This window comes from Cebus imitator, unplaced genomic scaffold, assembly GCF_001604975.1.
Source record: "Cebus imitator isolate Cc_AM_T3 unplaced genomic scaffold, Cebus_imitator-1.0 Scaffold570, whole genome shotgun sequence".
NCBI lineage: Eukaryota > Metazoa > Chordata > Mammalia > Primates > Cebidae > Cebus > Cebus imitator.
The window spans coordinates 565,464-577,634 of record NW_016107885.1 but is presented as its reverse complement, the minus strand read 5'-3'; the positions used below and the strand labels follow the sequence as shown (position 1 = coordinate 577,634).

General features: G+C 36.2%; 1 protein-coding gene across 2 annotated transcripts in view; it reads left to right on the top strand.

The window, feature by feature from the left end:
• The window catches only part of ABCB7 (ATP binding cassette subfamily B member 7), a 125,393-nt gene that overhangs the window by 58,486 nt on the left and 54,736 nt on the right, over window positions 1–12,171 (top strand). Inside the window, exons 2-3 of one of the 2 annotated variants that reach the window (XM_017516011.2) lie at window positions 1,479–1,556; window positions 3,310–3,396. In XM_017516011.2, the coding sequence (XP_017371500.1) occupies window positions 1,479–1,556; window positions 3,310–3,396 (165 nt within the window). Of the gene's footprint in view, window positions 1–1,475; window positions 1,557–3,309; window positions 3,397–12,171 lie in introns of both variants that reach the window. The other variant, XM_017516010.2, reaches the window with a different exon arrangement.

The window sequence follows — 12,171 nt, the reverse complement described above, 5'->3', positions numbered from 1 at the left end:
GAGTGAACTGGCAACCAACAAAATGGGAAAAAATGTTTGCAACCTACCCATCTGACAAAGGGCTAATATCCAGAATCTACAAAGAACTAAAACAGATATACAAGAAAAAAACAACCCCATTCAAACGTGGGCAAAGGATATGAACAGACACTTTTCAAAAGAGGACATATATGAAGCTAACAAACATATGAAAAAATGCTCATCATCACTGGTCATTAGAGAAATGCAAATCAAAACCACACTGAGATATCGCCAGTTAGAATGGCGATCATTAAAAAATTGGGAGACAACAGATGCTGGAGAGGATGTGGAGAAAGAGGAACACTCTTACACAGTTGGTGCGAGTGTAAATTAGTTCAACCATTGTGGAAGACAGTGTGGCGATTTCTCAAGGATCTAGAAACAGAAATTCCATTTGACCCAGCAATCCCACTATTGGGTATATACCCAAAGAACTATAAATCGTTCTACTATAAAGACACATGCACACATATGTTCATTGGAGCCCTGTGTACAATAGCAAATACCTGGAACCAACCCAAATGCCCATCAATGATGGACTGGACAAAGAAAGTGTGGTACATATACACTATGGAATACTACGCAGCCATAAAAAACAATGAGTTCGTGTCCTTTGTAGGGACTTGGATGAATCTGGAAACCATCATTCTCAGCAAACTGACCTAAGAACAGAAAGCCAAGCACCGTATGTTCTCACTCATAGGTGGTTGTTGAACAATGAGAACACGTGGACTCAGGGAGAGGAGCATCACACACGGGAGACAGTTTGGGGAGTTAGGAGAGAGACAATGGGGGGTGGGGAGGGAGGAGAGGATGGGGAGGGATAACATGGGTAGTAATGCCAGATATAATATACATTATTAAAAAAAAAAAAAAAAGCAAGAAATTGAGTTGCAGACTTGAGGGGATTTAGGAAGCAAAGACCAAAAAAAAGCAAAGAGGCAGACAGAAACCAGAAACAAGGAAGATGAAAAGAAAATTTGACATTTATAATGAGTACTACAGTGTACTTCATACCTGGACCACAACTTGTATTGTCTTTTTTTTTTTTGGCTGGAGTGCCATAGTGCAATCTCGGCTCACTGCAACCTCCGCCTCCCGGGTTCAAGCAATTATCTTCCCTCAGCCTCCAGAGTAGCTGGGACTACAGGTGTGCGCCACCACGCCCAACTAATTTTTGTATTTTTAGTAGAGACAGGGTTTCACCATGTTGGCCAGGATGGTCCCAATCTCCTGACCGCGTGATCTGCCCAACTCAGCCTCCCAAAGTGCTGGGATTGGGCATGACCCACCATGCCCGGTGTATTTTTTGTCTTTTTAGACATACCTTGAAAGCATAATTATCTCTCCAATATTGGCTGTGGTTTTAATTTTATGTATGTTTATGAACAAAAGAAATCTTTGAATATTAAGTGTCCACTGAAACTTCCCCCTACTTTTTTTTTTCCTGTCAGCAGAGTCCAGAGTCATTAAAAAGTATCATGTGGCAGAGAGTGGGAAAAGGCAATTCAAGACAGTTCTTAGATGCTGCAAAGGTAAGATTGAGCAAACACATCTACATATAGCTAGGAAAAACCAGTAAGCCCTTGGAGCATTTCCCAGTTTATACTACATACTTTACATCTCCCTTTTCGTGTTTTTCTAAATGCTGGCAAGATGAATAAAAAGATATGTTTCTGCTTCAGGAAATGCAGAGAGAAGTATTGATGTTTTCTACCCCTGGAAAAATCTATCTGAATCTCTTTAGATCAGTGCCAACTAGAGTAACATTTTCGGAAAGCTTTTATAAATGTAATAGCAACTTGTTGACACTTAAATTTATCCTGCTAATTTATATCTGTTATATGAAATGCTCTATGTTTTTTGATGTTATTGATGTTCAGATAGCACACATAACAAGGGATTCTAAGCTTATTAGAGCCCATGAGGTAGGTAATGCTGGCTTTACATGTCGATGAGGTTATTTTTCACTGCTTATATAAGTGAAAGACATCTTTAAAAATTCCCATTGCTTTAAAATGAGACCATAAATCTCCATGATAGAAAAGACTAGAAAATTAGAAGATAGTCTAAATTCTGGGTACTTTGTTTTTTGTTTTGTTTTGTTTTGTTTTTTAAATAATAAAATAACAAGGCATTGTTCTAATTTATGTAGAGGCTGTAGAAATTAATTATATTTTCCATTATTAAAGTGTTAAGGGGACAATGTGGTTAGTCTTCTCATTGTCTATGATACCAGTAAGTTTATTTCTATTTTAGTCTTTTATTAAATACCTCCCTATCTCATATGGTATTCACGAGACCCCTTGATAAAACTTGTTGCTCAGTCTTTCAGAGGAAAAAAATGGCACAAAGAGATATTGTCGGACTAAGAATTACCTTTTGATGTTTTCCTTTTACAAAATGCTTCAAGATTATTGATCCAAAAATCAATAACTTGTTTATGGCAATTACATTTTCTGTCTCAACTGGTGAGAACAAGAAGGCACTTTTTGCTTTTTGTAATTCCATTTTCATAGCTTGGCCCAGAGCTGATATTGTTATGCTATATATGATATTGATATACATTTGTGTTTGTAAAGAACTGTGCTCTTGTTCATTAATTATTGATTATTATGGCTACTGAAAAATCATCTAATTCAACAGGTATTGAAACTTACTTTGCCCATGTGTAAGATACTGTGGTATGTTCCATTGGAGATACAAAGTTAAAAGACACTGTCTCTGATCTTAAGAAATTTGTCATGTAATAAGAAAGGCAAAATAGCCTGTGTAAATGACTACAAGATAGGCATAAGACACACTATGAAATATTAAAAAATACCTTGTTTCTAAATGTATATGTGAGCCAGTACAATAAGAAAAATAATCAGTTGTTTAAAATCAACTGTATTAACTATAAAACAGAAATGTATACACAAGGAAAGCAAGTGAGATATAATAGCTGTATATTATACCTGCTTGCCAATAATGGAATAAAAGATTATCAGCACTATAGGAGTGAATGACATTGGGAAAGCCAGTATAAGTCAAGTAGAAGTGTAAAACAAGTTAAATCCTTTAAACATGAGTTTCAAAAGCTATTTAGAGAAAGTGACTTCTGTGAGTTTGTTGTATCTTAAAATTTCTTATATAAATTTAGCTATAAGTTAATTCTGGAGGTGTTTTGCTTTACTATGCCATACTAAATACTATACCTTTGAATTTGTTTTGGAAACATTCATTAGATTTTGAAATAGCTGAAATTCTGTAATAGCTAATGGACTTCTTGGTGTCATCTTCAATTAGGTTCTCCAGGTGTGGCCACTGATAGAAAAGAGGACATGTTGGCATGGTCATGCAGGAGGAGGACTCCACACAGACCCAAAAGAAGGGGTAAGAGTCAGTAACAAGTAACTGGAAATTCTTGATGACTGTGCTTGCATGGAAGATATATGTGTTTTGGATTATAATATTCTAGAATATTTTGCTTGACTCATCTAACTGCATGTTCTCTAATGAAAATATATATATATATATGAATTGACCATAGTTTTATAGATGATATTTTCTCAGACCTAAAACAGAAATTAGTGATTGACTAAAAAAGAAAAGTTATCTATTCACCTAAATGTTATGGTTCTTTAAGATAGCATTAGTTGAGGTTATTTGTTATGTGATCTAGCTTTATAATAAGTAAGCAAATTATATTTAGCACCTAAAAAACAATTTGTGTGTGTGTGTGTGTGTGTGTGTGTGTGTGTGTACTTCAAGGTTATTGTTTCCCCTTCTATATACTTAGAGAAATCCTAGAATATCCCCTACCTTCCTGGCAAATCCTCTGTCTACCTGATCCACCTAGTTATCCATATTCTTTGTCATTATTATTATCATCATTATGTAGACATGCTAAGCAGTAGGGCTGTTGAAATAAAAAGACTTGCATTCTATGTTTTTTCTCAGTAAGTCAAAAATGTCATTGGAATACTGTTATACAGTATTACATCTGGCCTGTTTTCTCTGAGCTTGCCTTTATTTTCTTCCTCTGGCTTTACCTAATCAGTAGATACATGTTATCTCTAAGCAGAAATGATATTTTCAGGGTTGGTGGTCAAGCGAACAAATTTTATGTAAAATTACTCTTTAAATTGTAGAGAGAGAAGTAAATGTTATTTTATTGATAGAAAGTGATTAGCAGGAAACAGTTTTCAGTGCTTTTTTCCATTCTTCTTTGATTCCCAGTATAGCTCTTCTTTCAAGGAACTCAAAACACTTTATATTCATGTTTCTGTCCTATTTTTGAACATTATTATCTTTCATAGCTGATTTTTAAAAAAGCAAAGTATGATAAAATAAAACTTTTAAAAATTAACCCAAATAGTGAGATTTGTTTATCTATGCATTAGTTTTTGGTATGATATTTGCTAGCTTTCAGGGTGATCTGTTGCCAAGGCCTCTTAAGGATAGTTGCTAATAATGTTCTAAACACAACTAAAAATATGTTGACTTAATGCAGGAGAAGCAGCTACTTCTTTTAGGCTCAAGCGATATAAACTTCAAGACAATTTCTCTCTGCTCCAGTAAAATAAAGCAAAACTCATTGTAATACTTGATGTTTAGTCTTTAGTCCTTTGTTCTTTTTTCCTTGCCATCTTTGTATTAGTTTAGCAGTTTTAGCTAAATGGAATCATAGAATCATATACCTTGGAGACCATGTCAGAAAAGAAATAGTAGGGAGTTGTAGTTAAAAGCTTGAGCTCTGGAGCCGGACTGCCTGGATTTGATTGTGGCTCCATCACTTGCTAGTAGAATGACCTTGCGCAAGTTACTTAATCTCTCTGCCCATCGGTTTCTTCGTCTGTAAAATGGGGATGATAATTTTGAAGGGGATTTAAATGAGTTAACTCCTCATGCCATGTTAAAGCTGTTAAGTAGTGCTTGACACATAGTAAGTGCTCAATAAATTTTAGCTGCTGTTGTTATAATGTGAGATTGTAAGGCCTGTCCTCTACCATAATTGATTTATATTGAATACCTTCTTTGTGCTAAACTCTGTGTTAAGTATTGGCAATATAATAATGAACAAGACTAAATCTCTGCTGTGTAGAAACTTAACAGTTTACATGGCAGAATATCTAAACAACCCTGTAGAAGTTTTATCACTGTGACAAATAACAGATTTTACCTTATAACCAACGGAAATCTGTAGTGCTTTACTTTCTGTTTGTTTGTTTATAGAGAAGGGATCTCGCTATGTTGCCTAAGCTGCTCTCAAACTCCTGGGCTCAAACAATCCTCCCATCTCAGCCCCCCAGAGTAGCTGGGACTATAAGTGTGCACCATCAAACCCAGCTTTGCTTCACTTCTTACTCATTTACATGTGTGTGTGTTCTTAACAACTAACAATCAGTATTAATAATGCTGCTCAGAAGTTATTTAAATCATCCATTTATATAGCATGGGATCATAAAGGGTTTATGAAAAAAGAGTGGCAATTTCAGTATTTGAAAACTCCTGGTTTTAAAGTAGATGAATTAAGGAATTGTTTTATAATAGAATCCCCAGATGTTTAAAGGATTTTGGAGCTTTATTCCTGCATTTAAATTTTTATTTGTATGCTGGTTTGAAGAGGCATCTGCTAGTAAATTTAGTTAGCCATGGCCTCTTAATAAGGACACAAATAATGAACAGCTTAATGGAAAGACTCTTCTGAGATTTTGCTTGACTTATTCCTTTTTATGTTAGAAACACATTCTTATTGATTGGACACAGTCAGAAGCTAGTAGTTTTTAAAGAGAAATTATCACTTACTAGAGCAATCGGAGTGCTTGATGTAATCAGAAGTAAAACAGTGACTTGAAATATTAAAAAATGGTATTAAAATGTGGATTAACTTGGAGGATTAAAAACTGGAAGATTGTGGAGAGGCTTGTTAAAATGAATGGACACATCAGACCAGTGGGCAAGCATACCTAGATGACGTGGTGAGGCTGTTTTGCAACTCTGATTTCATACATATTCAAGCAACCTTATGATCTTCATTTGATTTCTAAAATTGTCTTCCTTTTGGGATAGAAAATTCATCATCTCACCAATTTGAATATCAGTCTGGCTGGTAGTTCTTTTTATTGTAAATTATTAAATGGACTTTTGAATACAAATCCGTGGAATATGTAGCATAATCCATTTAAGGAAAGGATCTAATCACCACTGAATAAGTTCTTCATCAAAGTTTCAGACCAACAAAGCCCAGAAAACAAACTGACATATAATGTAACAAAAATTGTAAAACCTTTCCTGACAACTAATACATACTTTCTTCTTTAATCCCAAACTCACTATGTGTATATCTCCAACAATATGAGAAAAATTTTCCAGTTACCCTCTGGAGTTTTTAGACATCTACTGAACTTGCTAGTCTTCCTTTGACGTACCTTTTATCAATCCATTGTTATCCTTAACAGTATTGAAGTGTTGGTTTCAGTTGTTCCTTTTATTGCAGCTAGGTTAAAGGCAGTTGTTCTTTTCTCTGGATAGTTTGCTTATCCCTGAAATTGTGGACACTTCCAAATTTTCTTCTAGATTGGTTCTTTAGGGAGAAAACTTTCAGCCTATAGCTCATATTTTTACAAAACAGCATTTCGGGGTTTTTTTGTATGTTTTTTCTCCCTCACTACAAGTTTTGTCCCCAAGTAGTTTCTTTCAAAATCAGTCTCTTGATTCTATGAGGTATCACATTTCTTGCTATTAAAATTTAGGAATGTCTGTAAAACCAGAATTCTTAGAGAAATTCCTTATAAGCTAAGGAAAACGTGATTCTGCTACCTTTATTAAAAGACTATTTTTTTTCTTACTCTTCATTTTCTTTTCTTACTCTTACTGGGCTTCACTCCCTTGAAAAGAATGAACTGCTGGTGGAATAACTGGCTGTTGCTTCAGTGCTTGACCTTTTCTGGTGAGAAATAGAAACTTACCCGCCTGAGAAACAGAACATGTATTAAATTTATTAATATACAGTTATCTTTAATATCTGAAAATTCTACCAAATGAGCTGCTCCAGATGTTTTGGTTTTTTATTCTTGTGCCCTATCTACATGGTTATTAGGTATAGTTGTTCACTTATAGCGCATTTGACCATGAGGCAGTGCTCCTCTTCCTTGGATCACACTGTCAAATTGCGCACTGTCAAGTCGTAAGAAGTATAATTTGTGGCTTTTCAGTTATACCCTATTGAGTTTGGTACTTCCAGTTTTATTTTTGTATTTATTTATTTGTTTGTTTTTGATCACCATGCTATGATTGTGCTATTTCATTGTATAGATATTCCTTTCATTATTTCTTACCTGTCCAGCCTCATGAAGCTTATGAAGCTATATGTTAATACCAAATAAGTAAATATTTTAAAATCTGTCAAAAGTTGTGATTTAATTATTAGGTGTTGCCCTTAGGATATTAATGAGAATTTCCCATCCTGTGTTTGAAAATAGATAATTAATGGAATAAGTATTTAGTGAGTATTTTTTATATCAGTCAAATTTCTTTTTCTTCTGCTTTTTTCTCTTGGGCTGCCTTGTTTTCAGTTGCTTTCAGCTCCTCTCACAGCCCTCTGTCATTTCCAAACTTTGTCTTCTAAACTCATTTCTGAAGAAAAGTAAATAAAATTTTGTTAATATTCAGAAATCTTAGTGACTCTATTTGAATTTGTTTCTTTGTTACCATTGTGGGGTTTGTTTTTTTTTTCCTGAATCTAATTGCTTCCTTTATGGCCATCTAGATCATAATTGCAATATATGTTATTTTTAAAAATTTTAATTCCTCATACTAACAGAGTACTTTGGTGTAACAGGTTACACCGAAGGCCTGCTGTAACCACTCCCAGGCTACTGCCTATGTTCGCCAAGTCCCTGGAACTATGCAGACAGCAGGTGACAAAGCCAGCCAGGACTGTGTTCCTCCCCTCAGGGTGACAAGTTCCCCCAGGCCTTGGGTGGGTCCAGAGGTGCTGTCTGTGAGTCAGAAACTAGGGTCAAAAACCTTAGAAATCTGCCACGTGTTCTGTTATACTGAGGTTGAGATGGTATTCATATGACAGGATGTAGTCCTTCTCACTCCTCTCCCCTTTTCAAAGTAAGAGGAGACTCACTCTGTAGCCACAGCCACCACAGGCCACGGGGAATAATGCCAGACTACCCCCAATTTTCCCTTAAGGCCCAAGGACTCTTACTCAGCTTGTGGTAAATGCTGCCTGGCCTGAGACTCACCCTTCAGAGCAGTGGGCCCCCTTCTGGCCCAGGGCAGTTCTTGATGTAATCAGAAGAAGTAAAATAGTGGCTTGGAATATTAAAAAATGGTATTAAAATGTGGAGTAACTTGGAAGATTAAAAATTGGAAGATTGGGGAGAGGCTTGTTAAAATGAGTGGACACATCAGACCAGTGGACAAGCATACCTAGATGACGCGGTGAGGCTGTTTTGCAACTCTGATTTCATACATAATCAAGCAGCCTTATGATCTTCATTTGATTTCTAAAATTGTCTTCCCTTTCGGATAGAAAATTCATTGTCTGGCCAGTGAATTTTGTCAAATCCTATAATCCAGGACCATCAGGTGCCTGCTTGGTGCTGTACGCCTTTGTGGCTGTGCTGGTACCTAAGGTGCAAGATAAAGTTCCCTTTACTTTTCCCCTTGCTTTTCTCAATCAAAAGGAGCCTCACTCCTATCCCCCAAAGGTGGTAATGTACTGAGTCTCACCTGAAGCCAGCAATTCTCAGAGTCTCACCTTTGATGTAGTAACTGGGTATCACTTCTGGTTATTCAGGGCCCAAGGGCTCTTCAGTTAGCAGGTGATGAATGTTGGTAGGACTGGGTCCTTCCCTTTAAGGCAATGGATTCCCTTCTGGCCCAGGATGTGTCTGGAAATAGGTCCAGGAGCTAGGGCCTGGAATGGGGCCCTCACGACTCTAACAGTTGCCCTATCCTGTTGTTGCTTAGCTGATATCCAAGATGCAAGATGAAAGTCCTTACCACTCTTTCCTCTCCTCGCATGGAAGGAAAGGATCTGTTTTGGAGCAGTGGCTGTGCAACCTGGGGTTAGGGGAGAGTGATGTCAGCACTCTCTTAGCTGCCCCAGCTGGTGTCTCAGTAGGTTGTGTGCCCCTTGCCTCAACCCACTGTCTCTGGGCCTAGTTCAGCATTAGGACTCAACTATTAGTTGCAGTCTTTATGGCTTAGACTGCTTTTCAAGCTTATTTAGAGCACAAAGCACTTTAGTCTGCAGTGGCAAGGTTTATGTGATCCATTACTCCCTTCTGACTAGGGCTGGTTTAAATGCTTCCTCTGTGGGTGGGCATCAGCTGAGTTTCGTCCTCTTTCTTGTTTTCCTTTCTGCACCAACAGGACAGCACTGAATTCAGCACCTCACAGTTGCAGTGCTCTCCTGCCCCCAGCACCCAGAGATACCCTCTGCACCACACCACTGCTTCTGAGGTGTCGGGGAGGGGTGGCGTCAGCAATTCAAGACTTTTTTCTATCTCTTCAGTGACTCAGCAATACTGCGTTAAAATCAGGTGCTATGAGGGCTCACCTGATTTTTGGTTCTTATGAAGGTAATTTTTTCTATGTAGATAGTTATTAAATTGGTGTCCTTGAAGGGTGAGGTGATGATTGGTGGAGCATTCTAGTCCACCATCATGCTCTGTGTCCCTTGATGATACACTATGCCACATATTCTTTATTCATTCATCCGTTGATGGATATTTAGGTTGATTCCATTACTTTGCTATTATGAATTGTGCTGTGGTGAACATTATGAGTGCAGGTGTCTTTTTTATATAATGATTTGTTTCCCTTTAGGAAGATAGCCAGGACTAGGATCACTGGATTGAATGGTGGTTTTATTTTTAGCTCTTTAAGAAATCTCTGTTTTCCATAGAGGTTGTATTAATTTCCATTACTATCAACAGTGTGTAAGTATTCCCTTTTCTCTACATCCTCACCAACATCTGTTGTTTTTTAATTATTTAATAAGAGCCATTCTGATTGGTGTAAGATGGTATCTCATTGTGGTTTTAGTTTGGATTTCTTTGATGAGATGATTCGTGATGTTGAACATTTTTTCATATGTTTGTTGACCGCTTATATGTCTTCTTTTAAAAACTATCTGTTCTTATCTTTTGCTCACTTTTTGGTGGAGTTACTTGTTTTTTTCTTGTTGAGCTCGTTGAGATCTTGGATATTAGTTTTTTGTTAGATGCATAGTTTGCAGATATTTTCTCCCATTCTATAAGTTTTCTATTTACTCTGTTAATTATTTCTTTGGCTGTGTAGAATCCTTTTCATTTAAGTCCCATTTGTCTACCTGTGCTTTTACAGCCTTAGTCATAAATTCTTTGCCTAGGCCAATGCCTAGAAAAGTTTTTCCTAGGTTTTCTTCTAGGCTTTTTATGGTTAGATCTTCATTAATTTTTGTTTTTAGTGAGAGGTATGGGTCCAGTGTCATTATTCTGTATGTGGCCATTGGATTTCCCAGCAGTATTTATTGAATAGATTGTTCTTTCCCTAGTATGTACTTCTGTCAACTTTGTCAAACATCTGTTAGTTGTACATATGTGGCTTTATTTCTGATTGATCTATATGTGTATTTTTATACCAGTACAGGCTGTTTTGGTTACTGTAGCCTTGTAGTGTAATTTGAAGTCAGACAGTGTGGTACCTCCTGATTTACTCTTTTTGCTTAGGATTGCTTTGGGTATTCTGGCTCTTTTTTGGTTCAGTATGAATTTTAGAACCGTTTTTTCTAATTCTGTGAAAAATGACATTAGTAGTTTGATAGGAATAGTGTTGAATCTGTAAATTGCTTTGGACAATATGGTCTTTTTAACAATATTGATTCTTCCAATCCTTGAGTTTGTTTTTCCATTTGTTTGTGTCATTTATGACTTCTTTCATCATTTTTTTACAATTCTTGTAGAGATTTTTCAACTCATAGGCTAAATGTATTTCTAGATATTTTATTTTCTTGTAGCTATTGTAAATGAGATTGAGCTCTTGATTGATGCTCTGCTTGATTGTTATTGGTGTACAGAAGTGCTTATTTTTGTACATTGATTTTGTATCCTGAAAGTTTACTGACATTATTTATAAAATCTAGGATCCTTTTGGAGGAGTTTTCTAGGTGCAAGATCATATCATCAGCAAAAAGAGATAATTTTGCTTCTTCTTTTCCATTTTGGATGCTTTTATTTATTCATCTTCTCTGATTGCTGTAGCTAGGACTCCCAGTAAGATATTGAATAGGAGTGGTTGAAAGTGAGCATCTTTGTTCTATTCTAATTCTCAGGAGTGCTTTCAAGTTTTCCCCATTCAGTATGATGTTGGCTGTGGGTTCGCCATATATAGCTTTGATTATTTTGAGGTATATTTTTTCTATGTCTAGTTTATTGAAGGTTTTTATCATGAAGGGATGCTGGATTTTATTGAATGATTTTTCTGCATCTGTTGAGATGATCAGATGGTTTTTGTTTTTAATTCTGTTTATGTAGTAAATCACATTTATTGATTTGTGTATATTGCATATATTCTTCCATCCCTGGAATAAAACCCACTTGATCATGGTATATTATCTTTTTGTTGTGCTGTTGGATTTGGTTTACTGATACTTCGTTGAAAATTTTTACATCTATGTTCATCAGGGATATTGGCCTGTAGGTTTTTTGTTTTGTTTTGTTTTGTTTTTGTTTGCTTCTGTGCCTGGTTTTGGCGTTAGGGTAATGCTGCCCTTATGGAATGAGTTACGGAGGATTCCCTCTTCCTGAAATGTTTTAGAACAGTTTCAGTAGGATTAGTGCCAGTTCTTTATATGTCTCATGAAATTTGTCTGTGAATCTGCCTGGTTCTGGGGTTTGTTTGTTTGTTTCGAGATTTTTTATTTCTGATTCAATTTCAGAACTCATATTGGTGTATTCCTTGTTTCTGGTTTTTTCCTCATTGAATCTTGGGAGGTTGTACATTTCCAGAAATTTATCTGTTTCCTCTAGGTTTTCTAATTTGTATGCATAGAGGTGTTCATATAGTCTCTGATGATATTTTGTGTTTCTGTGGTATCAGTTGTAATGTCTCCTTTTCCATTTCTCATTGTGTATATTTGAATCTTATATATATATATATATATAT